Raw genomic sequence first — 23,936 nt, forward strand, 5'->3', positions numbered from 1 at the left:
ACAGTGATGTCACTTACCTTGCAAATGGAGCTTGCTTTCTGGGCTCTGGAGCAGAACTGAACTGACCGAGTCCAGGTTATCATACGTACTGCAGCCGAGCGGACCGGTCCGAGTCTCCGTCACCTGAACCCAGACAGAAAAACACATGAAAACCAAAGGCTGATGAATAATACACAAAAAAACGGCAAGAGCTCCTGAAATCAACAGTGTCAATGTGAAGCTTATCATTTTCTAAAAGCACTTACATTAATTATTCTGCTAAAACTCATGTATTATTTGAGCAGTAAGATTGTTTAAATGGTCATTTTTACAGTCATTTTTGGGTTTAGTGTTTGCTGACATCACATCGTCATGGCAACAAAGTTGTAAAATTGTTTCTAACTTTCCACAGATGCGGTTAGTGCATGATTTAATCACAGTAAAACCATGTTTACACACATATTGTTTATTTATTGTTTCTATACTTTTGAAACAGTGAGTATTTTAATGTTTACAGATTAAACCCCATTGACTTCCAATGGAAGTGTCACACTGGAACACAGAAAAGGAGGGACGAGTCAAAATTTATTTTTGTGGTAATCAACATTATGTCACAAATTTTGTTGATTGAGCTTAACTTGTATTAAACCCAGAATATTCCTTTAATTACCTCACTGACACACATCATAGATAGTGTAGGATATTTATCAGCTATTTCTAGAACTAAACAACTGTAATATTTCAACTTATATCTGCACAGATAATGAAGGAATACACAGGTGAACTTGAACAAAGTTATGCTCTAGTCCAAGAAAAACGTGCAACATGTAATGAAATATCCTAAACTGACTAAAACAGAAAATTCATAACGGTCCCTAAAGCGATTCACAACACTGGAACTGCTAAAAAGCGAATCCTATTATAAATTCACATTGAGGCATGCTCTTTAATAGCTGGCATTACACCCAGAGAGCAAAATTATTTTGGCCTGAATTTGGCTGCATTCCACCTGTGAGTTCGGCCCACACACTGCATGGAATTACGGTCCGACATTGGCCCAAAAGCCACTTGCAGCATGTAAGCCGTATCCACCCCAGAAAGAGGCCAAAACTCAGCCACACTTATCCTGTCCCCCCCAGCATTTAGCCGGAATTTGACCACAACTGTGCCAGAATCCCAAGACGTCAGGATCAAATCAAATCAAATCACTTTATTGTCACACTACCATGTACACAAGTGCAACAGTAGGTGAAATTCTTGTGTGCAGTTCCGAGCAACATAGCAGTCATGACAGTGACGAGACATATACCAATTACAATAAACAACATACTTACACAAAACAATTTACAAATCAGATGTACACATACTTACACAAAACAATTTACAAATCAGATGTACACATACTTACACAACACAATAATTATATACAATGCAGAATATAGAACAGAATATACAATACAATACAATAAGTGGGAGTATATGAAATAAATATGTGTATATATATATATATAGCAGTTGTATTGAGGAGAATATGTTGACAGTCCAGTGTGAGATTATAGCTGAATAAAGTGCAGTGCTAATTATTGATCCTGATAGATCAAGAGTTCAACAGTCTGATTGCTTGGGGAAAAAGCTATCATGTAGTCGGCTGGTGCGGGTCCTGATGCTGCGATACCGCCTGCCTGATGGTAGCAGTGAGAACAGCCCATGACTTGGGTGACTGGAGTCTCTGATGATCCTCCGAGCTTTTTTCACACACCGCCTGGTGTATATGTCCTGGAGGGAGGGAAGCTCACCTCCGATGATGTTCCTGGCAGTTCGCACCACCCTTTGCAGGGCTTTGCAGTTGTGCTGCGGTGCTATTGCCGTACCAGGCGGTGATGCAGCCAGTCAGGATGCTCTCTACAGTGCTGGTGTAGAACCGTGTGAGGATGTGGTGGTTCATTCCAAACTTCCTCAGCCGTCTCAGGAAGAAGAGGCGCTGGTGAGCCTTCTTCACAACGGCCTCAGTGTGGACGGACCATGTGAGTTCCTCAGTAATGTGGACACCGAGGAACTTGAAGCTGCTGACTCTCTCCACCGGTGCTCCATTGATGGTGATGGGGCTGTGTTCTCCCTCTTTCTTCCTGAAGTCCACAACAAGCTCCTTGGTTTTACTGACGTTGAGGGAGAGGTTGTGCTCCTGACACCAGCGTGTCAGAGTGTGCACCTCCTCTCTGTAGGCTCTTTCATCATTGTCAGTGATCAGACCTACCACCGTCGTATCGTCAGCAAACTTAATGATGGCATTGGAGCTATGTGTTGCCACACAGTCATGTGTGTACAGGGAATACAGGAGTGGGCTGAGAACACAGCCCTGCGGGGCTCCAGTGTTGAGGGTCAGTGATGAGGAGGTGTTGCTGCCCATTCTAACCACCTGACGTCTGCCTGACAGGAAATCCAGGATCCAGCTGCACAGCGAGCTGTTTAAGCCCAGAGCCCGGAGTTTCTCATCAAGCTTGGAGGGCACTATGGTGTTGAATGCTGAGCTGTAGTCTGCAAACAGCATTCTCACATATGTGTTCCTTTTTTCCAGGTGGGAGAGAGCAGTGTGTATTGTAGATGCAATGGCATCATCAGTGGAGCGGTTGTTGCGGTAGGCAAACTGCAATGGGTCCAAAGAGGGGGCAGAACAGAGCAGATGTGATCTCTGATTAACCTCTCGAAGCATTTGCTGATGATGGGGGTCAGAGCAACAGGACGGCAGTCATTTAAGCATGTGATTATAGCTTGCTTCGGTACAGGCACAATGGTTGATGTTTTGAAGCATGTGGGGACTACAGACAGGGAGAGGGACAGATTGAAAATGTCCGTAAAAACACCAGCCAGTTGATTCGCGCGACGCTCTGATGACGCGGCCCGGAATGCCGTCTGGACCCGCGGCTTTACGGATGTTCACCCGTCGGAATGATCGGGTTACATCCACAACAGAGACGGAGAGTGAATCAACCTCTGTAGCGTCAGTCGCGAGTGCACTCTCCGCGAGGGCGGTGTTACTGTCCTCAAAACGAGCATAAAATGTATTAAGTTCGTCCGGGAGAGATGCAGCGGTGTTCATGGCGGAGACTTTATTCCGCTTGTAGTCCGTGATTGTGTTAATTCCCTGCCACATACTTCTGGAGTCAGTGGTGTTGAACTGGCCTTCAAGCTTGTGCCTGTACTGGCGTTTAGCTGCACTGATAGTGTTACGGAGGGCATAACTGGCTTGTTTACGCTCCTCCGTGTTAGGAGAATTAAAGCGGAGGTCCGCGCAGTGAGTGCCGCGTAACATCGCCGTTAACCCATGGTTTCTGGTTGGGGTATATCCAGTATAGTTTTGGTCGGAACAACGTCCTCTACGCACTTCCTGATGAAACACGTTACGCTGTCAGCGTAAACCTCGATGTCGTCATCAGAGGCGGACCGAACATCTCCCAGTCCGCGTGATCAAAACAGTCTTGTAGCGCAGAGTCTGATTGGTCCGACCAGCACTGGATCGTTCTGAGGGTGGGTGCTTCCTGTTTCAGTTTCTGCCTGTAAGCGGGCAGAAGCAGAACGGAAGAATGGTCCGATTTGCCAAATGGGGGCGGGGAGGGATTTGTAGCCTTCCGGAAGGGAGAGTAACAATGATCCAAAACCCGGTCCCCTCGTGTGTTGAACTTTATGTGTTGGTGGTATTTTGGGGCGATTGCTTTGAAGTTGGCTTTGTTAAAGTCCCCGGCAACAATGAACGCAGCCTCAGGGTGCGCGGTTTCCTGCTCACTTATACACCCATACAGTTCCCTGAGTGCCCGGTCTGTGTCGGCTTGCGGGGGATCTACACAGCTGTGATGATAACCGCTGTGAATTCCCTCGGCAGCCAGAATGGTCGACACAGAAGCATGAGATATTCCAGATCAGGAGAGCAAAAAGACTTGATGAAATGTACGTTCCTCTGATCACACCATGATTTGTTGATCATAAAACATACACGACCACCTCTGCTTTTACCAGAGAGGTCTTTCGCTCTGTCCGCTCGGTGCACGGAAAAGCCCGTGATTTCGATGGCCGAGTCTGGAATCTCCGTAGACAGCCAGGTTTCTGCAAGGCACATAACGCAGCAGTCCCTCGTCTCTCGTTGGAAAGAGATCCGCGCTCTCAGCTCGCAGAGTTTGTTGTCCAGAGACTGAACATTTGCCAGTAGTATACTGGGTAGCGGGGGTCGATTTGCACGACGTCTTACACTGATGAGAACGCCGGCTCGTTTTCCTCTTTTCCTTCTGCGTTTCCGCGGCTGAGCAGCACAGACAAAGGGCTCCGCCGGCGTGTTTGTAAACAGCGGGTCGGCATTAAAGAATTTGAAGTCCGGTTTTCGATGTGTGATTGTAGAACTAATGTCCAAAAGCGTTTGTCTGTCGTAAACAATAAGGCAGACAACATCCAAGACAAAAAAAACAAAGAACTGTAAACAAAACAAACAATAAACCGCAGTGTTGTAACGGAGCTCGCAACGCAGCAGCCATAGTCGGCGCCATCTTGAGTTTATGGTTTCAATGTGTATATGCTCTATAGGTTATGACTTAAATTTAAATCTTATGTTCATAAAAACATTTAAATATTTACACTTTTTCAAAACATGAATATTTGGTTAAAGTTTGTATTTTTGAGTGACACGTTTTTTTAATTTTCCCCATTATTGAAAACTATTTTTTTTTTTATTATTATTATTAATATTGCATTTTAGTCAGGCTAAAATGGACTCAAATTGAATATGACATGAATGCATCTTGACTAAATATAAACGACATTTTGACAACAATTTTGACATAAAAGTAGTTACTGTGTTATGCCTTTGCAGGGCAGAATAAGTATAAGCAATAGTATGCTAAAACTGATGCTAGCCTTGCTTTATAAAATCACGTCAAAAGTGATTCTACCTTTAATTCATCACGAGCGTTCACGATACAGGTGGATTTTTCTTTGATTGCCTCTTTAATTAATGTTTGTCCTGAAGAGTCAATATTGAGTTCACATGTTCATCAAAGACCCAATTAAAAATGTGGATGTTCTTTTTGTGTTCTCGTCTTTACACAGCCAGTCGAGCTTCAACTACAACAGCTTTGACCTAAATAAAATATATGTGCTCTAAAACAAACAAGCACATTAAAATAAATAACCTTTTTTTACACGCAGACGCTGTGAGACCTCATTTGCAATGACACTGCAGCTGACCTTTGTACTTAAGTGTCTGTGGGCCGGTGAACACAACATAAGATACAGGTAATGTCACAGTGTACCGCAATAAATCATCAGAAATCACCGTTTGTTCCTATTACAATAACACAGGAGAATGTATGTATGAGTAATCACACTATATTTGACACTTAAAGGGGCAGTTTACCCAAAAGCTTCACTTTCAATGTATAGAAAAGACCATCTTGAGAATTCTTCAAAACATCCATTTTTTCCTCAAAGGAAAGAATGGTAACAGTGGCAGAGCTAGGGGGTGGCCACCCCACTCGCAATTGCGGTTTTAGTCATTATTTTGGTTCCTTTTTAATTTGAGTTCTTTAGAGGTGAAATCATCTCTGTACAAATGTACAAACTTAACATGTGCGCACACCAAGGTCGCCAAACCTCTCCGTCACACACACACACACAGTCTGGCAATATTTAAATGCTGCCCAATCATTTCTGTGCCACCACAGCCTGATCGCTTGCCCCTGCTTGGCCACCCCTTTGAAAAACTCCTGGCTCCGCCCCTGAATGGTAACACTTTACATTAATGTTTCCTTTTGTAAAGGGTTTATAAAGAGGTTCATTAATGTAACGTTTTGCTCTTGTCATCTTGGACTTAGATTGACACCTAGTGGTGTGGATGCAGCTTCATTTATAATCAAGAGTTTTCAGTTACAGATGCCATTGTAGAAATTCACTATTCACAATCAGCCACGATTTATTTAATCCAAGACTGAAAGTGTCCAATAACAAGACGGTTAATGAGATTAAACCAGTAGTATTCAACTGGTTATGCGATTCTAAAATGCCAGCCCCCATGAGGGCGCCCCTGCCCCATGTAGAATAAAACAACTTTCCTAATCTCATGTGAGTTCTCATGATTTTATAGATATGTTTCAAAATTACTTTATGTTTCAAAATTCATTTCTTTTAGGAGCAAAACTCTTAAATGTGGAAAAAATGACAGACTGCACCTTTAACGAAAGGATTACAGGGTTCCAAAACAACATACCTCATACAGTTTGAACCAGCATGAGTGAGAGTTAATGATGACAGAATTTTCATTTCCCAGTGAACTATTCCTTTAAAATTCCTGTATGATCCCTGCCACACAAATCTCTTGACATGAAAAGGACATAATCTTTTGAATCCAAAGCTACAGGACACACACACAAACACACATGATCAACTGGATTAAAGCACAGATTATCAGAGTATAAAACCAAATCAAAGCCCCCGTGTCTAATGAAGACAGAGATTTTTGGGATTAGAAACAAATGTTGAAAAGCCGCATGATGCTCATTCCAGCACGCACAGAATCAACACACACACACACACACGCACTCACATGCATGTAAATATCTACTGTGAACAACAGGAAAACTGATTTTAACTCATGCACGTGTGATACGTGTAGTAAACGTGCATTTATTCGAATGTGTTTGTGTTTATGTAGTTTGTGCATTTGTCATGTATTCACTTTAATATCTTCAGAAACACAATTGTTGTGATTGTTTTGTATTATGGGAAGATTAGCGGCTCATCTGGAGAGAGCTGTGATGAAGCAGAGCATCATGGGACAGTTTCTTCTTATGCCTGTCACCTGCCAGCCCCGTTATGAAGGTCTATTTTGAGCTGTTGAAAGTGAAGAGTGGTGAACCTGAGCTACTCAAGAGCCCAATGATGTCTTCATATATTTTAGCATTTTTTTGTGTACAGACAGCTCAAACGAGAGGCAGAACTAACAGGAAACAGGAAACCCATTCCTCACCATTAGATTTGGTCATGTATTTTATGTGAAATAATAATAATAATAATAATGATAATTTTAGAATTCAAAAATCTTAGTGAGTTACCCTAAAATATCAATATCAATGCACGAAACATTAGCACATGTTCATCTTGCATTGTTATCATCGGGCTGTCATCAGCACACAGTACTGTGTACTACACACTCCATGCACAAACATAAACTAGCACGCTTGCAGGCTGCCAACCACAGCTCTTCTGTATAATGACACATCAGTACTAAACCTCTGCATGTCAAGAGACGTCTGTCCTTTTTAACAGCACCTGCTCTGTGAATGTGGCTCTGGTTGGCGGCTGAAATGAGATCTTGGCCAACCCATAGATTTGAAATGCCTCTGAAACACTCGCTACATCATCACACATTTGCATATGGAGTTTAAGAATAAATCAGCTGAAAGCTATTCAGAGAAGACAGGTTGCCCTTGAGGGGCACTAACACACGCCTCCGTCCCGAATGATCAAACTGTGTTCTGTCACCCCAAACACCCGATTGTAAAAGTGCATTTCTTATTAAAATGCTCAGCTGACTATCTTCTATTGGAAAATAATATCGGACAGGAATATAGCCTTGCAACTCTTGGCAGAATAAATTGTGTCATCTTCCCCTGCAGGATATGAAGCATATACTGTATATTTCTTATTATGTTATTTTCAGCTTTTCTTGAGTAGCCAAACAAAAGCAGGACATGAAATTTAATCTGATACGACAGAAAAACACAGCAGTCCATTTTTCACTGTGTACAATTCACAGGTTCACATGTTAATGCATATTGGCAGATGCAATTTGCATTATGTGTTAAGAACAGTAGCTGCTAAGTGTAAAAAGTGCAAGATTCTGTTTGCACCAATGTGTAAATAAGAACACACAGTATTGCATTTCAACTAGTAACATATTGTACAAAGTATATCAAATATACCTGCAACACACACAAACACGCATCACATAAAGTATAAAAGTATTCCGTCTCATTAATATTCATATGTATATTTTAGTGCTGTCGAATTAATGCGTTAATTCAGTGCGATTAATTTTACAAAAAATAATGCGTTAAAAAAATGTACGCAATTAATCGTACTGCCCCCGGACCATAAGGAAGATTCCTGAGAAATGCAAGCTTGCAGTACCACCTGTTTACTCCAGAGGGCAGTAAGTGAAATTTCAGCTGTATGGTAACGCACAGTTTATACAGTGAAGAAAACACTTCAGCAGCACAAACATGCATCACATTCTTGATTTCAAAACACTTGAAGGGGCGCAAATGCGATCTAAGGGATCTCAAGATGTGTTTAAAGACTGAGTATTAAACTATATTTAACTTGAAACAGTGAACTAAACATTTTATGTTTATGATGCAACACACCTGAGACGCTACACAAGCATGTCTAATGCAGGTGTACATTGACGTGTCCTTAAACAAGCCCTAATAATAAATCTCAACTGATTGACAAATTCACTTGTGTAATGGATTGCTGTGAACTGTGTGACAATGATTGACTTATGATCAATAATATGGTAATAAACAATACATTGTATTCTAAAGCTGCTGTTATATTGTTTTATCAATGATTAACCCTTCTGACACAAGAATGTAATGCATTTTAATTATCTGAATATTTTTAATTTGATATATATATAATTTTTTTTATATTTAAAGATAACTATGTATAATTATATATTGATATAAATATGTATAATCATTATATATTGAATTATTGTTATATGAGGGGCTTTCTCAGCAAATATTTGTATATGCGATTAATCGCGATTAATTAATCGGGACACAATGTAATTAATTCAATACATTTTTTTTATCAATTGACAGCCCTAATATATATATGTAGCATTTACACTTTAAATAGACACTGAAATTTACAATATGGAGGTATTGTCAGCTCTAAAAATGTGAAATATTTCAAAATCATATATATATATATATATATATATATATATATATATATATATATATATATATATATATATATATATATATATAGCATGACCCATTATATTTATATTCATAAACATTTGTAGTCTGTAAGATGTCGTTGTTAATATATACTGTAAAATGAATTGCATAATAGATGCCGTCAATTCCTCAGTTTTGTACATTTTAGAGTATAGGCATTTCTGTGTTGAGCTTTACGTAAGAATACATACTAATATATACTGTATATGATATCTGTTGAATATAATACAATATATAGTTTATAAAGTATATTATATGTAGTATTATAATAACATATTTGTGGTGATCAGGGCGGAGCCAAGCGGCATCCGGGCAGAGCGAGGCCGGGGAGATAAGTGGCGAATGACTTCCATCTGCGCGTCACACCTGCCTTGCGTTCCAGCGAGGGGAGGCGGGAGTATTTAAGAGACAGCAGCAGACGGGAGAGAGATGTACGAAGCTTTTCTGCATGTTTGAGTCCTCCTTACCTTCTTAATTGTTACAATATTGTATTTGCATTCTTTTTCATTCTGGGGCATTTTGTCTATTTCCATATAATGCGACTGAATGGTGATGGGCGCTCGATGGTCGAGCTCCAAAACGAACAGTATAACCCTATAGAAGAATCATAACAGTAGTCCATATGACTCGTGCATTACATCTCCAGTCTATTGAAGTCATCCCATATATGTATGAGGACCAGCCTAAAATTGAAAAGATATTTGCTGAAAGTCTTCTCCGTTGCTCTTCAATCTCATGTGTGTTGACGTACATTCAAATGTAGCACATCAAGATTGCACCAGGTTTGACGTTATGACATCAAGCATGGTTAGTTCTCAAATGTATCGTGAATGATCATCACTGACGTCAAACCTGGCATGACAGGCTCTTTAAGGACCAAATTTCAAACAATGATTGTCGAAGACTATACACGAATGACTTCATGTATAGCATCAGTGTGTTTGATGCTCAAAGCTATAAAATGACTTTTTCACTTTACCTTTTGTGTTCCACAAAATAAAGAAACTCATATCGGTTTGGAACTTATCTTAAAGATTTCCCTCCGAAGAAGATTTATGGACTGTGACGGCTTGATTCCACAGAGAGATGTTAAAATATAAGGGCCGTTATGGAAGGCCGCACAGCAGTGACAGGACGTCTTCTCTTTGATTAAATTGCACAGCGCTCTACGGTTGTGCTCACACTACAGATATAGCAAAGCCACTGCTGCGAGGCCATTTTCAAACCATCTCGCTGTTCATTTGTCTGCTACAAGCCCCCAAATAACCACTGAAGCTGTGGCACGTCCCCTTGCGGCAGGACAAGGTGAGAGAGACACACACACTTCACAGATGTCATGCCTCCTGAGAAGGAAACACGACATGAGGCTGTCACAATGACTGTGTGTGTGTGTGTGTGTGTGTGTGTGTGTGTATGTGTGAGCGTGTATTTATCACTTTGTGGGGACCAAATGTCCCCATAAGGATAGTAAAACCCGAAATGTTTGACCTTGTGGGGACATTTTGTCGGTCCCCATGAGGAAAACAGCTTATAAATCATACTAAATTATGTTTTTTGAAAATGTAAAAATGCAGAAAGTTTTCTGTGAGGGTTAGGTTTAGGGGTAGGGTTAGGTTTAGGGGATAGAATATAAAGTTTGTACAGTATAAAAACCATTATGTCTATGGAAAGTCCCCATAAAACATGGAAACACAACATGTGTGTGTGTGTGTGTGTGTGTGTGTGTGTGTGTGTGTGTGTGTGTGTGTGTGTGTGTGTGTGTTTTGAGGGGTAGGATTAGTTATAATTAGCTGTAAAACCAGAAGAGTGAATCCAGGTCAAATTTCACATGGAAATGTAGGAAAATGAACACCTTTCCATTTATTAATAAATGATTTGTAAAGATATGTAAATATTAAAGTATGCTTACATTAACAAACAAACAGTAAATGTGTGGCATTAATGGCGTTAATGTTAGTTACATTCATTAGTAAACATTAACAAGCACATAATCTAATATGAATATACATAAACTAATGATCTGTTAAGCATTACATAATCTTTGTAAATGATTTATTGATGTAAGTTCTTATAAAGTGTTTCCAGTTTGGGTTAAGATTAGTTATAAATAGCTTTAAAACCCGAGGGATGAATCTAACAGATCCTGACAACAACTGCCCAGGTCATACTGCTGAAAATCGAAATTAACCTAGTGCAATTTGTTGCATAATTTTGATTATTAAAAAAAATGGAGAATCCCTTGATTGATTTAAAAAAGAGAATGCAGCAAAAATCGCTGTAACTATGAGCCACTTACAATGGAAGTGAATGGGGTCAATCCTTAAATGTTAAAATTGTTTCAAAAGTATAGCCACAAGACGTAAACAATGTTGTCATGATTTTACTCTGATAAAATCACCTACTAACCTTATGTGGAAAGTTATATCCACTTTTACATCTGGTTGTCATGAAAACCTTACACCGGTTGTAATCTAGCATTTACTTCCAATGTGTATTACTGTAAAAACATTTTATTTGTATTTATTTTTTTAATAAACAAGAGATTTTATTTATTTATTAATTCATTAAAAAAAAAAAATGCTTTTTGGTGGTAATATATTATGTCATATATTATTATGTATATTATATATTATGTATAATCATATATTATATATATTATTATAATATATATATTATGCCACAAAAACTGTTTTGAACCTGGAACATGCCTAAACATAGACTTTCTTTATATCTTTCTTTTTCAAAATATAATTTGATATTGACAGATATCTGTGTGTGTGTGTGTGTGTATGAGTGTGTGTGTATGTATGAGTGTGTGTATGTGAGTGTGTGTGTGTGTGTGTGTGTGTGTGTGTGTGTGTGTGAGTGTGTATGAGTGTGTGTTTGTGTGTGTGTGTCTAAAAGGCTTTACAACTAATCTATAAAGAATACTAATTAGCATGTACACAGTCCCACAGACACTCGTTTACAACACTCAAATAAACAAACACACACACAAACAAACATGTGGCCGCATCTATGTGCCAATAAGAACTGAGTGCCCAATCCACAGGATTTACAATGATTACATGCTGTCATTTCAACATGCACATTCTGTGTGTGTGTGTGTGTGAGAGAGAGACTCAGCCTCTTCCTGAATGCAGGACTCTACCATGTGACATGCCGACACACACAGACTTTTTACTTTACTTGAGCATACACAGTTGTCTAGGTATCATGCACTTACAATAAACACTTATGAACTGAGGTGGCTTGATTGCACACTTTTTACAATATATTAATATTGGTTATTGTTCATTTGCAAATAAACTATTGTTCATTGTTAGTTCATAATATTTAACTAATGCTAATATACAAAGTTTAATGTACTAAACATTTATTGGCATATGCAGAAATTAACATTTATTAGAATTAATAAAGCCAGCATAAGTATTGTTCATTGTCAGTATTAACTATCACAATATCAACCTTAACCCTTAAATGTACGGGATTTCTAAATATTATTAGCGTTAATGACTCAGCACAAACTATCATGGTACAACAAGATCCCCAGATGTGCATTATTTTTTTAAAGCAAGACAATCAGAAAATAAACAGAATACTGTATTCTAAAATAAATAAATCATTACTTCCACGCTGAATTTTGTCAGTCTTTGGCAGTTTCACGTGTTAAACTTGCTATAGATTACTTCCACGTTGCTTCTTCGTCAAATATCAAGCCACCTTGGGGAACAAATAGCATGCATAGAGTGTATGAATATAGTACTCATTTTTATTGTACAAATAAATAGATCATCTGTGATAATATTATATAGATATGAAGTAATAATAAAAAATATGATTTATGGAGGCAAACATATATATTGCGCCACTATTACATATAGTATCTCGGATCACTTAAGTTGATGTAAAGTGCTACCAAATTGTTTTTAGTTTAAAATAGGTGCATTCTTCATTTTATTGCATATTAGGTGCATTTTCCATTCCTGAAACATCAACAGACACTCAAACATATAATACACAGTACGGAAATGAATTTTAGAGCCGGTCCTGCTGGTCCAGAACACGCCAAGCACATCAGCGTGAGCATTAGTCTGTCCTGTCAGTCTTGTGTAAGTCTGTGTGTGCATTTAAGTGCTGCGTTTGCTCTCCTCCTCTCCTCCTGACTCAGCAGCTATTGTCAATTCTGTTTCATTTTGTTATGCTTGACTTCCTGCTACCTCGAGCCCTGACCACCAGAAGATCAGCGAGCCGTCAACTCCAACAACAAACAGCTCCGCAGACAGATGGATGGTGGGCGAGGAGGAAGTAGGATAGGGGAATTACTGTCTTTCCTTATTTATTTATTTCTGTCTGTCTGTCTGTCTTACCTTGATGGCGTTGCTGGAGATCTGGATCTCGTGGAGTTTGCGCATGGTGCCATCACGGTCGATGAAGTACGATGAGGCGAGCTGGTGCAGAGCCTCGACTCCTTGGGTGGCGTTCACCATCTTCCGGTCCAGCTTGTTCTTGGCCATGTACATGGTGAGTGCTTCCTCACCTAACGGCACAGAGCAATATGGTCAGTTAACACAAGACTTCACATCCTGTGTCGTGTTTCTGATTCCAAGAGCAGCCTTCTAAATGCCCAAATGCTTTTAAAAGAGACAGGTCACCCATGAATGAAAACTCTCAAGTCGTTTCAAACCCATAGATGAATGTCTAGCCCTATGAAGTCATACGATGTACGTATACAATACTCTCTACTGTGTTCTCAAATATCATTCCATTCGCTTAACCTGTTATCCAGCGGATGCAGACATCGCTGATATCTTTTGTCTAGTTGGGTTCAGGTTTGTGATGGATCTAGCAGCTCTACCCACAGGCATGTTAATGTTATGAGCACATCCATGACTGTCCATTAACCTGCTGACATCAGCCTTTCGATTTTCATGACCTTTATATTAAGTTGTCCACTCTGTTCAGCCTCAACGAAATATGTGTCTAAGAGAAAGAGGCGACAACAAGGTCACATAGCAAACACTGACGCTAATGTGACTGACCTTTAAAGCAGCGTTAATAAATCCAATTTCTTGTTAATCAAACGATTAATCAATGTAAGGCTGCCAACAGCGAACAAAGAACAATGAACCTTAATGTGACCTAGAGCTGCCGTGAAATGACACGCTCTCTTCTGTCTGCAATAAAGCGGCTGGCATCCTCAGGCTGTGTTATTAAAACATGAGTGTCTGTACGGTGAACTTGCTCAGTTTGTAATCGCTGATATTATGAGGTACACTCTGATATTAGCTCTCTAGTTTATACAGCGCTTTGATTTATCGTAGTGCTTTGGACTAGAACAGCCATATTGCTTATATTGATTTTCCATTCAGTTTTATGGTCATATCTTGTAGGTGAGGCAGGTCCAGTGTTTTTGTACTTATAGATTCCCTGTTATGCAGCTTTGAATGTAATGTAATTCCAGTTTAGTCACCATTTCATTTTTCTTTGGTTTGCAATAAATTTGAAACTGACCAATAAATGCAGTAATAAATATAATGACCAGCACCACAATCTCTGACCTGCACCACGCTTCAATGTCAACATTACATCAATATTTACTCTATTTGTTTTGTATATACACGTTTTTTTAGTCTTGTCGTGAACGATTCATCAGTGCGCCTTACAAAAACATTAATAACACATACAGTAATTTAATAACTTCAATCTATCACCAAGCTCCAAGCTTTTTCACAACCTGCCATTTAGAGACTGGGAAGGAAAAGCATGTTTTGAAACAGCTTTGCGTTCTCCTAAAATGTTTTGCATTCCCAGGCAACTATTTTGGGTTCCCTCGTAACACCTTTATCCATCATTTACAAAAATGACCATGGTTTTACTACAGTAACCATATTTTAACCATGATATTAGTAGTAAAATCATACTAGTAATGCAGGGAATCCAAAACTATTGTAATAAAAATGTCTAGGTTACGGATGTAACCTCTGTTCCCTGATGGAGAGAACGAGGCCTTGTGTTGAAGAAGCGACACTAGGGGTCTCTTTTGAGTGCCTTTTGCGTCTCTGATCTATGAGAAAAGGCCAATGAGATATTGGCAGACAGAGTTGCATGCATTTTTCTGAGGAGCCGACAGTGAGGTTCGGCCGCAACAGTGGCTCGATTCAGCTACGTGGCCGGGAAGACACAACGTCTCGTTCCATCCATCAGGGAACGGAGGTTACATCCGTAACCTAGACGTTCCCCGTCTGTCGATCACTTCGACTTTGTGTCGGAGAAGCGACACTAGGGGTCCAATTTAAATCACGCCATACGCTGAGCCGTGTACGTGTACTGCTGACACAGGAGCGGGCAGGTATTTTACATGCCAAAGTGACCGGCTGTGTCAGACTGCACGTACCCTTCCCCAACACCCCATAAAATCGTCAAAGCCTTCTGGTTCTTTACCCCCGATAGGGGGGAACAAGGCGACGTGCCAAGCATGGGAGCAGGCCGCGCCAGCCGTGCCTTTTCTCTCTCTATGTTTCTTGCATAGAGTTAAAGTGGCTGGGGCCATCTTAACGCTATCATACACATCGGGGAAGGCGATCATTCCCAGTTTTCCTATTCTTTCGACCAGGGGCCAGTGAGAACTGCCCAAGGCAGACGCAGGTCCGCTTGCAAGGGGACCGTACCACGGAAAATAAACACGGGGGGGGGGGGGGGGGGGGGGTCCACGTAGGAGCCTGACCTGTGGAGCACCTATTCCAGTACAGGGTAGATTGAGCACCCGCATTGGATGTGGTCGGCGAATTCCTCTGCTGAATTCGTGGACCAGAGGGCAAGGGAGGAGTCATCCAGGGAGCCGAGTTAGTGGGATCTCCTCGGATAAGAGCGCACAATTTTACCTCAGCAGAGGGAAAGGGCGCTAGGTGCAAGCAATCCACCCGGTCAGTTTGTAAGCCTGTTACCGAGTTCTACCGGCTCGGACCTGAGAAAACACTCTACCGCATCCAGGAACTACACAGGGCGGAAGGGCATCTTTATAAAGACGCGTCCTGAAAAGGATGTTCAACGCCAGCTGTGTATTTGCTCTTTAAGAGAAATAAACTCTTTTAATTGCGCTGTTGAAACGCCCAGGGGCAAAGCTGCACTGCCGTGCAGAGAAGGGAAAAAGCCACTGATATGCGCCGTAGATCCAACAGCAATCACACTCAGAGATGGGAGGAACAGTGTGTGACTCGCAGCTCGCTGCACACACAACCAGTCGGCTCCGAAGAAAATTTCTGAATGAAACAGATGCATTTCCCTCCCTTTATACCCTTATGTCCGGGGGCGGGACATGCAAATTCTGTCAAAAGGCGCTCAAGAGAGACCCCTAGTGTCGCTTCTTCAACACAACGTCGAAGTGAGCGACAGACGGGAAATCATAATAAAAAACATTAAATAACATATATATATATATATATACTGGCATTTCTCCGTAGACCTCTCTCATCAACAAGACATTTCCGTCCACAGATCTCACGCACTACCTTCTCACTCCAGTAAGTGCTCCAGTGAAGCAGCGCAATCCTCTGTTGCTAGTTCTAAAGTGACATTTTCAAACTAGCAGCAAAGGCTTGAGCTGCATCAAAGCAAGAAACTGAATCTGTGGTGGAAGAAAGTAGTTCCACTTACAAGAGTGTTAAAAATGTCTTGAGGTAAAACCCTGAACGATGTCTTAAGGTGTGGTAACCATGGTATAAGCAGAATAATTGAATATACAGTACACACACACACACACACACACACACACACACACACACACACACACATCATATACAGTATATACAGCTCTTTAATATTAAACATGGTTTCACTATAGTAAAACAGCAGTAACCATGACTTTTTTTTTGTCAGAATGTTTATGATTTGTATTACCATAGTTTTTTTTCCTGTTTTACTAGTATGATTTTACTATAAATATAATGGTTCAAATATTGTTTTACTACAAATCTCACATTTGAAATATAGTTAATGTAGTTGGTTACTATGGTTTTACAATACAACAGCATAATTCAACTATGTTCACTGTAGTAAAACTGTGGTCAAATTTTGTAAAGGATGGATCGTGAGGGAACCTAAAATAATTGTGAGGAAACGCAAAACGTATTGTGACGGAATGTGAACTACTGCGAGGGAACAACATGATATCACGTCAAGTCGGCATGTGGTTTCAGAGAGTTTCTGTAACCTAGGTTTGGAAAACGATGCCGACTCACTGACAATTGCAGCATCTGCAAAACAACAAGTATCGAATTTCGGTAAGCACAGACCGATTTTAGCTAAATAAAATTCAACCTACTGTTTCTGATTTCACTGTGAGATCAGTCTGGAGGGAATACAAGCTATTTCAGAAAATAAATACCCTCCTTTCCCTCTAGTAAGAGACCACCATCCAATCAATTCCCTATCAGTCCCTCTCTCTCTCTCTGGTGATGTTGATATGTCAACATAATAACACGCTCTATAGCAGAGCACATTGAGTGCACTGACCTTAGGCCTGTAATCATGTCTGATGACCTTGAGCACGAGCGAGATCCACTGACACAAACACACACAGATGACGACGATGATGCGACACTTATGGTGACACTTTACAATTAGGTTCTATTTGTTAACATTAGTGAATTCATTAGGTATCATGGCCTAACATTGACAATCAACTCAAATATTAAAGATGTTTCAGTGTTGAATTTTGAATTTTATGTCAGTGCAACCATTATCACATCACACCATTGGATTGTTGGTTTTGCACCAAGATATATATATATTTTTAACTATTGCGCTAGACAAGGTCAATGTTATTAGTGTAAAGATAATTAAGACTGTAATAAACAATTTGATTAAGTAAGGATTAATTAGGACAGATTTGTTTTTCTTTTTATGATGCCTCTCCTTTAAATATGTCAGGATGATCAGATCATTAATGTAATAGTGGGAATGTTACAGCATAACAGGATTGAGTAGACAGAGAATGAAAGTCGCCATTTTGTCAGAAAATACATAAAGGATTTTGGGGAGTAAAGTAAATACGCAAACAGCGAAAACATGATATTTAATGTAAATGAAACCAAAATTTAGGTAGAACTATTGTTCTTCTTATATATAACCCATTAAAACAACCTAGTCTCATAGAATGCACATTTATATAACAAAATTTTTGCAAACTGGTTTTACATGCAACGATATGACCAATATTCACAATATGAATAATTTTACATCACGATAATAATACATATCACTATATATTTATTATAGTTATAAAAAATCTATACAAATTGGTTTATATATTAAATAGCCATATGTAATGCCTATTTTTGTATAATCTATTCATTTTATTTAGAACTTTATAAATTAAACAACTTTTTAAATAATCCTCTTTAATGACTTATAATGACTTCTTATATAATTTGCTTTATTTGGAACCGAAAAAACATAATCAGAGTAAAAAAACTCAATTTAGTTTTTAATCAACCTTACCTTAATGCTACTTTATGCCATATTTCAGTCTGATGTTGACTAGTATTAATATTTTTCTTAAAAACTTTCCTCAAGAAACTTTCCTCAAGAAACAACAAATCCTTTGTTGCATTGCTTTCAGAACTAAAATACACTGATGAGCCAAAAGATTATGACCACCTGCCTAATATAATGTTGATCCTCTGCATGACGCCAAAACAGTGCCAACCCACTGAGGCATGGACACTACAAGACCTCTGAAGTTAGAGCTTGATTGGTAATCTGACATACCGGGCATTTTCCTGGTGTGACTGGCCGATAACAGGGCCTGCCGCAAAACGGCCGGGATAAGCTAAAAATTAGCCGCCGCCTTATGCAGAATGGGCCACAAAATGGCACCATAATATGCTGAAGGGGGCAGCGATATGCAAAAAAGGACAGCGACACCATTCCCCGCACATCGTTCTCAAAACTTTTGGGCCAGTTGCTATGTAAAAATCCTGGGCCGCTTTCTCTTCTCAGTCCACCACGCCTGTGGTATCTGGCACAAAGACATTAGCAACAGATCATTCAAGTTCTGTAAGTTGCGAGGTGGATCCTCCGTGGATTGGACTTGTTGGTCCAGCACATCCCACAGATCCTCAATCGGATATAGAGCTGGGAAATTTGGAGGTCAGGGCAACATCTTGAACACTTCATCATGTTCCTCAAACCATTCCCAAATAATGTGTGGCAGGGCGCATTATCCTTCTGAAAGAGGCCACTGCCATCAGGGGATACCATTGCCATGAAGGGGTGTACCTGGCCTGCAATGATGTTTAGGTAGGTGGCACAAGTCAAATTGACATCCACGTGAATTGCTGGACCCAGGGTTTCCCAGCAGAACATTGCCCAGAGCATCACACTCCCTCAACTGGCATGTCATCTTCCCACAGTGTATGCTGGTGCCATCACTTCCCCAGGCAAACGGTGCACATGTACACGTCCGTCCACATGATCTAAAAGATAACGGGACTAGGTCCACTGCTCCAAGGTCTAGCTCCTACGCTTGCGTGCCCATTGGAGGCACTTTCGATGGTGGACAGGGGTCATGATGGGTCTACTCTGCAGCAACGCAGCCCCATTCACAGCAGGGTGAGATGCACTGTGTGTTGTGAAAAATTCCTACAGTTACCATCATTAAAATTTACAAACTAGACAAGATAGCACTTATTGCCCTCGTGCATGGATGAGCCTTGAGCGCCCAACACCCTGTCGCCGGTTTGTGGTTTGTCCCTCCTCGTACGTTCTCACCACTGCTGAACGGGAGCATCCCAGAAGCCTTGCCGTTTCAGAGATGCTCTGACCCAGTATTCTGGCCATAACAATTTGGCCCTTCTCAAAGTCGCTCAGGTCTTTCCTTCTGCCCATTTCTCCTGCTTTCAACACGTTGACTATGAGAACTGATTGTTCGCATACAACTGATCTATCCAGACCTTGACATGTGCCCTTGTTAAGAGATGATCAACGTTATTCACATTCACTTTAGGGCAAGGATGTCTATTCACCTCTCATTTGCTGTTAGATCACTTTTGCTTGGGTTTTGGTTTAAGTTTTAGGTTAGGGAGGTACGTTTAACTCATTAAAACCTCCATCTAACATTAACCTTAAAAAACTTGTCTGTTTACGATGCTATTTTCACTCAGTTTTGGCACCCCCGCTGGACATTTCACAGCAGCGAAACATGTAATGAAGCATGTAATTACATTTTGCAAGAACTTTTGCCTCATCACACAATTTTCATGAGATCAGGCAGCATTAAAATGTAAAGTTAATGAATTGGGACAAACAAATTGTTGGATATTCAAATGAAAAACAGATTCAGAAAAGACAACACAAACGGCACAGTTTCCTTTCAGTGACCCACATATATGTTGATTCTTCAGCAATATTCTGATAAGATCTCTCTCTTCTGTAATTAGAGCATCATGTTTAGCCTGTTAGCCAGAACTGATATTAAATTGCAACCTCACAATCCAGAACTCTCCATGAAAACCAACCGACAGAATGTTATTACAATTGACAGAGGAGAATCTATAAGAAACTGACCCCTTAAAAGGACAAAAAGTGTAACAAGCTTATTTCAATTCAGCACAAATATGCAAAATATAATTTTGAATTACCATTAGAGACGGCTTCCATTCTCCAAACGATTGGTTCTCAGATGGTACATTGCAACCCACAGGTCAGATAAGGTCATGGATATTACGGGGGAGAACATGTTAAATGCAAGTAATAAAACGTATCTAGCCACCGGATGGCAAAATAAATACAAAACGTTAATAAATCATTTTAAAAGGAAGGAGAACATGTTTTCCATATCTTCTGTTGTTGATGTCAAAGACTGTGTGTTCTCTTGTCACAAATGTATCTTGGTAGAAATTGGCCAAATGAGACAGAAGTCAACAAAAACATGTTGTGAGACATACCCTCATCCTCAAAAACATTACACAGGCCCAATGCAGTTCATGGTAATATCAATACATTTCAATGTTTGATTTTAAGGATATTTGTTTGTACTTTTGAACAATAAACCATATTGGTACTCTATTGGGTTGCCACTGAATGTCCAATATAAAATCTGGATCCTGCAGCAAAACCAGTTGAGAATCACTGATTTGACATTAACATTATTAATTAGCAGAAAACACAGAAAAATCACTGAAAATGATTCATGTGATGTATTTGCATAGATTGTTTACAGTTCTCACCTCCAAGTGTGGCAGATATGAGGATGTGCGTTCCATATTTCTTGATTACGGTTTCGATGAACTGTTGCGTGGACGGCCGGCGCCCCAGCATCCGCATACTGCGCTGGAACTCCGGCATCAGCGGCAGTGGATTCCGAATCAGGTCCCGTCTCTCGATGGCGGTATTCCTCACCTTCCAACGTGCAAACTCCCTGGATAACACAACACAACAAAACTATGAGGTATATCACTGCAGTTTAATAGAGGGATTGAGCTGGCCAAATATCAGACAAACGGCCTAGGACAATTTCGAAAAATTGAGACCATCCCACTCTATCGTACGGTCCCTGACAGCCAGACAATCTTTGGTAGAAAAGTAATAAAAGATAAAAGAACAAAATCGAGTTACAGAAGGACCCCGAATGATGTGAAATGCTCTACATAGACAACACTTTGTGTTGCACATATAGTGCTTGTCACATGAAGTGCACGAAAGACTGAACTCACAACTGGTTTTAAAGTGTTTGATGATAGCGTGTTGCTAAGCTAATGTTGTGATAATCTAATATGCACGGAAATACATAACATTCCCGAATATTGGGGGAAATAATCAATTTTAGTCAGACTTAACTTTTCAACATGGAATTAAATACATTTACAATCAACAAAGATGTTACTTCAACCACCGTCTTTGGATGCACCTAGGAAGACAGTCACTAGGGTTTAAAATTGAGTTTTATGTAATAAATTCAATGTATCAAAACCCACATTTGTTTGTTAGGACACATAAATCGCTTAATCTCTTCGTAAAAGAGAAGTTCATTTTGTGGCATCATTTTGCTTGAATATTGCCAGCCACTTAAAAAAAATTTAAAGTAAAACAAATTCCACATGCATTGACAATTCCACAAGAACCGACAATCATGCAGCAATCAGTAGGTTTTGTCCTGTTTGAAAGAATGAAAAAACAAAAGCAAACACATTTTGATATTGAACTAAATCATCGCATCCACAATGTTATCTAATCAACCCAAGTCATCTGCAACTAGCGGCTAATGTTATCTGCCATGATTGTGCTAAAGAAGTATCGAGCAGTGAGCATCAGGCCTGATTTGCCATTGGCCTGATTTTGTTCCCACTAATCTCACAACTGGTTCGATTAGCATCTCATTTGGTGCATCTCATTAGCATCTCATTGAAGGGAGAATTAATGTGATATGAAATCCATTCATTGCATGATTTTCTACTAGCTGGCTGAAAAAGTAGGTTTCAAATCAGACTGTTGATTCTCGTTTAATGTTCATAAACGCTGAGTCTGGTTGAGACCATCGAATACTGGAAGTGCCCATTCAGCAGCTGTGAAAAGACTCGAGTTGAGCCACAACAGCATAAGTCACTGCTCACGTCTGCTGAAGTTTTGCTAAAACCTGATGCAGCGTTTCACAGCCCGTCTTGACCTCTTAGATAAGCTTGATTGATGCAATATGGTGATAAGTGAAATGGAAAACAAAAATGATGTGTACGACTAACAACACCCCCCACCCCCCCCACGCACCCTCCAACATTTACATTTACATTTACATTTATTCATTTGGCAGACGCTTTTATCAAAAGCGACTTACAAAGGAGGAAAACATAAGCGAATCATCTTACGGAGACAGTGGTACGAAAAGTGCCCCATCAGAATAGTATACAAAACAGATTTAAGTGCAACAAGAAATGTAAATAAATATATTTTTTATTTATTTCTGCAGGTCTACAGCTATTTAAGGTTGCAACAACATGAGAAGTCACTGTTTTAAGACCAGTCAGGGTCAGTATTGATAGTGCTGCATAAGAGGTCAGAAGATCCCAGACATTTATCTACTGATCGACAGTAGACAATCATAATACCTTTAAAATTGAACTCGTCAAGAAGAGAGAAATATTTGCTATATACATTAATTAATAATCAAAATAAGCATGAAAACAAGCCCAATTACCAGCTTAATTATCAATCAATACAGTCAAAATCAGCCCAATGGCCAATCGACACAAACCAAAACACCAGTCTGATACTTCAACTCAAAATCTGCCATTCTCAAAGCAAATACACAGATTTTAACAGTCCTAATATGGACTGTTATGTTATGTTATATTATGTAGGTAGCTGAATAAAGAATCTGCAGTTTAAATATAAAAGTTCATAACAAGCGAGAATCAACCTGACAAATGTCATCAATGTCATCTCTTTGGACGATTGTTTAGATCAGTGTTTCCCAAACTGGGGTATGCGTACCCTTGGGGGTACATGAGGTGACAATCGGGGTACGCGAATACAATTCTGAAATTTACCATTCTTTCAATTTCATCACAGTCTAAAAATAACATTCAAGTTCATGTATTTCTCATTAGCAAAAAGTATTTTGTGTGCCCTCTAGTGTAGAAACACCAAAATGGTTGTGTCATAAAGGTCATAAAAATATGCTATGAAATAACCCTATCATTTGCGGTTAAAAAAAATGCTTCTGATGCGTCATGCAGCACACATGTATCTTTTTTCACCAGCCAAGTGCTATGTGACGTAGCTTAGAGATAGCAAGTGAAATTAATACTTCACTGTTTTACCAGACTCACACATGTAAAAAGTGTCCTTGGGCAAGACACTGAACCCCAAGTTTCTCCCAATGGCAAGCTAGCACCTTGCATGGCAACTCTGCCGTCATTGGTGTGTAATTGGCTGAATGAGACACAGTGT

General features: G+C 39.8%; 1 protein-coding gene across 2 annotated transcripts in view; it reads right to left on the reverse strand.

Annotated features, from left to right (window-relative positions):
• Positions 1-23,936, reverse strand: part of LOC127637470 (BMP/retinoic acid-inducible neural-specific protein 1-like) — a 190,324-nt gene that overhangs the window by 59,476 nt on the left and 106,912 nt on the right. For both annotated transcript variants that reach the window (XM_052118562.1, XM_052118570.1), the window contains exons 3-5: positions 21,221-21,411; positions 13,361-13,530; positions 18-123 (exon numbers count right to left, since the gene is read on the reverse strand). In XM_052118562.1, the coding sequence (XP_051974522.1) occupies positions 18-123; positions 13,361-13,530; positions 21,221-21,411 (467 nt within the window). The remainder of the gene's footprint in view (positions 1-17; positions 124-13,360; positions 13,531-21,220; positions 21,412-23,936) is intronic.

The sequence above is a fragment of the Xyrauchen texanus genome, chromosome 4 (genome assembly GCF_025860055.1).
Source record: "Xyrauchen texanus isolate HMW12.3.18 chromosome 4, RBS_HiC_50CHRs, whole genome shotgun sequence".
Taxonomy (NCBI): Eukaryota; Metazoa; Chordata; class Actinopteri; order Cypriniformes; family Catostomidae; genus Xyrauchen; species Xyrauchen texanus.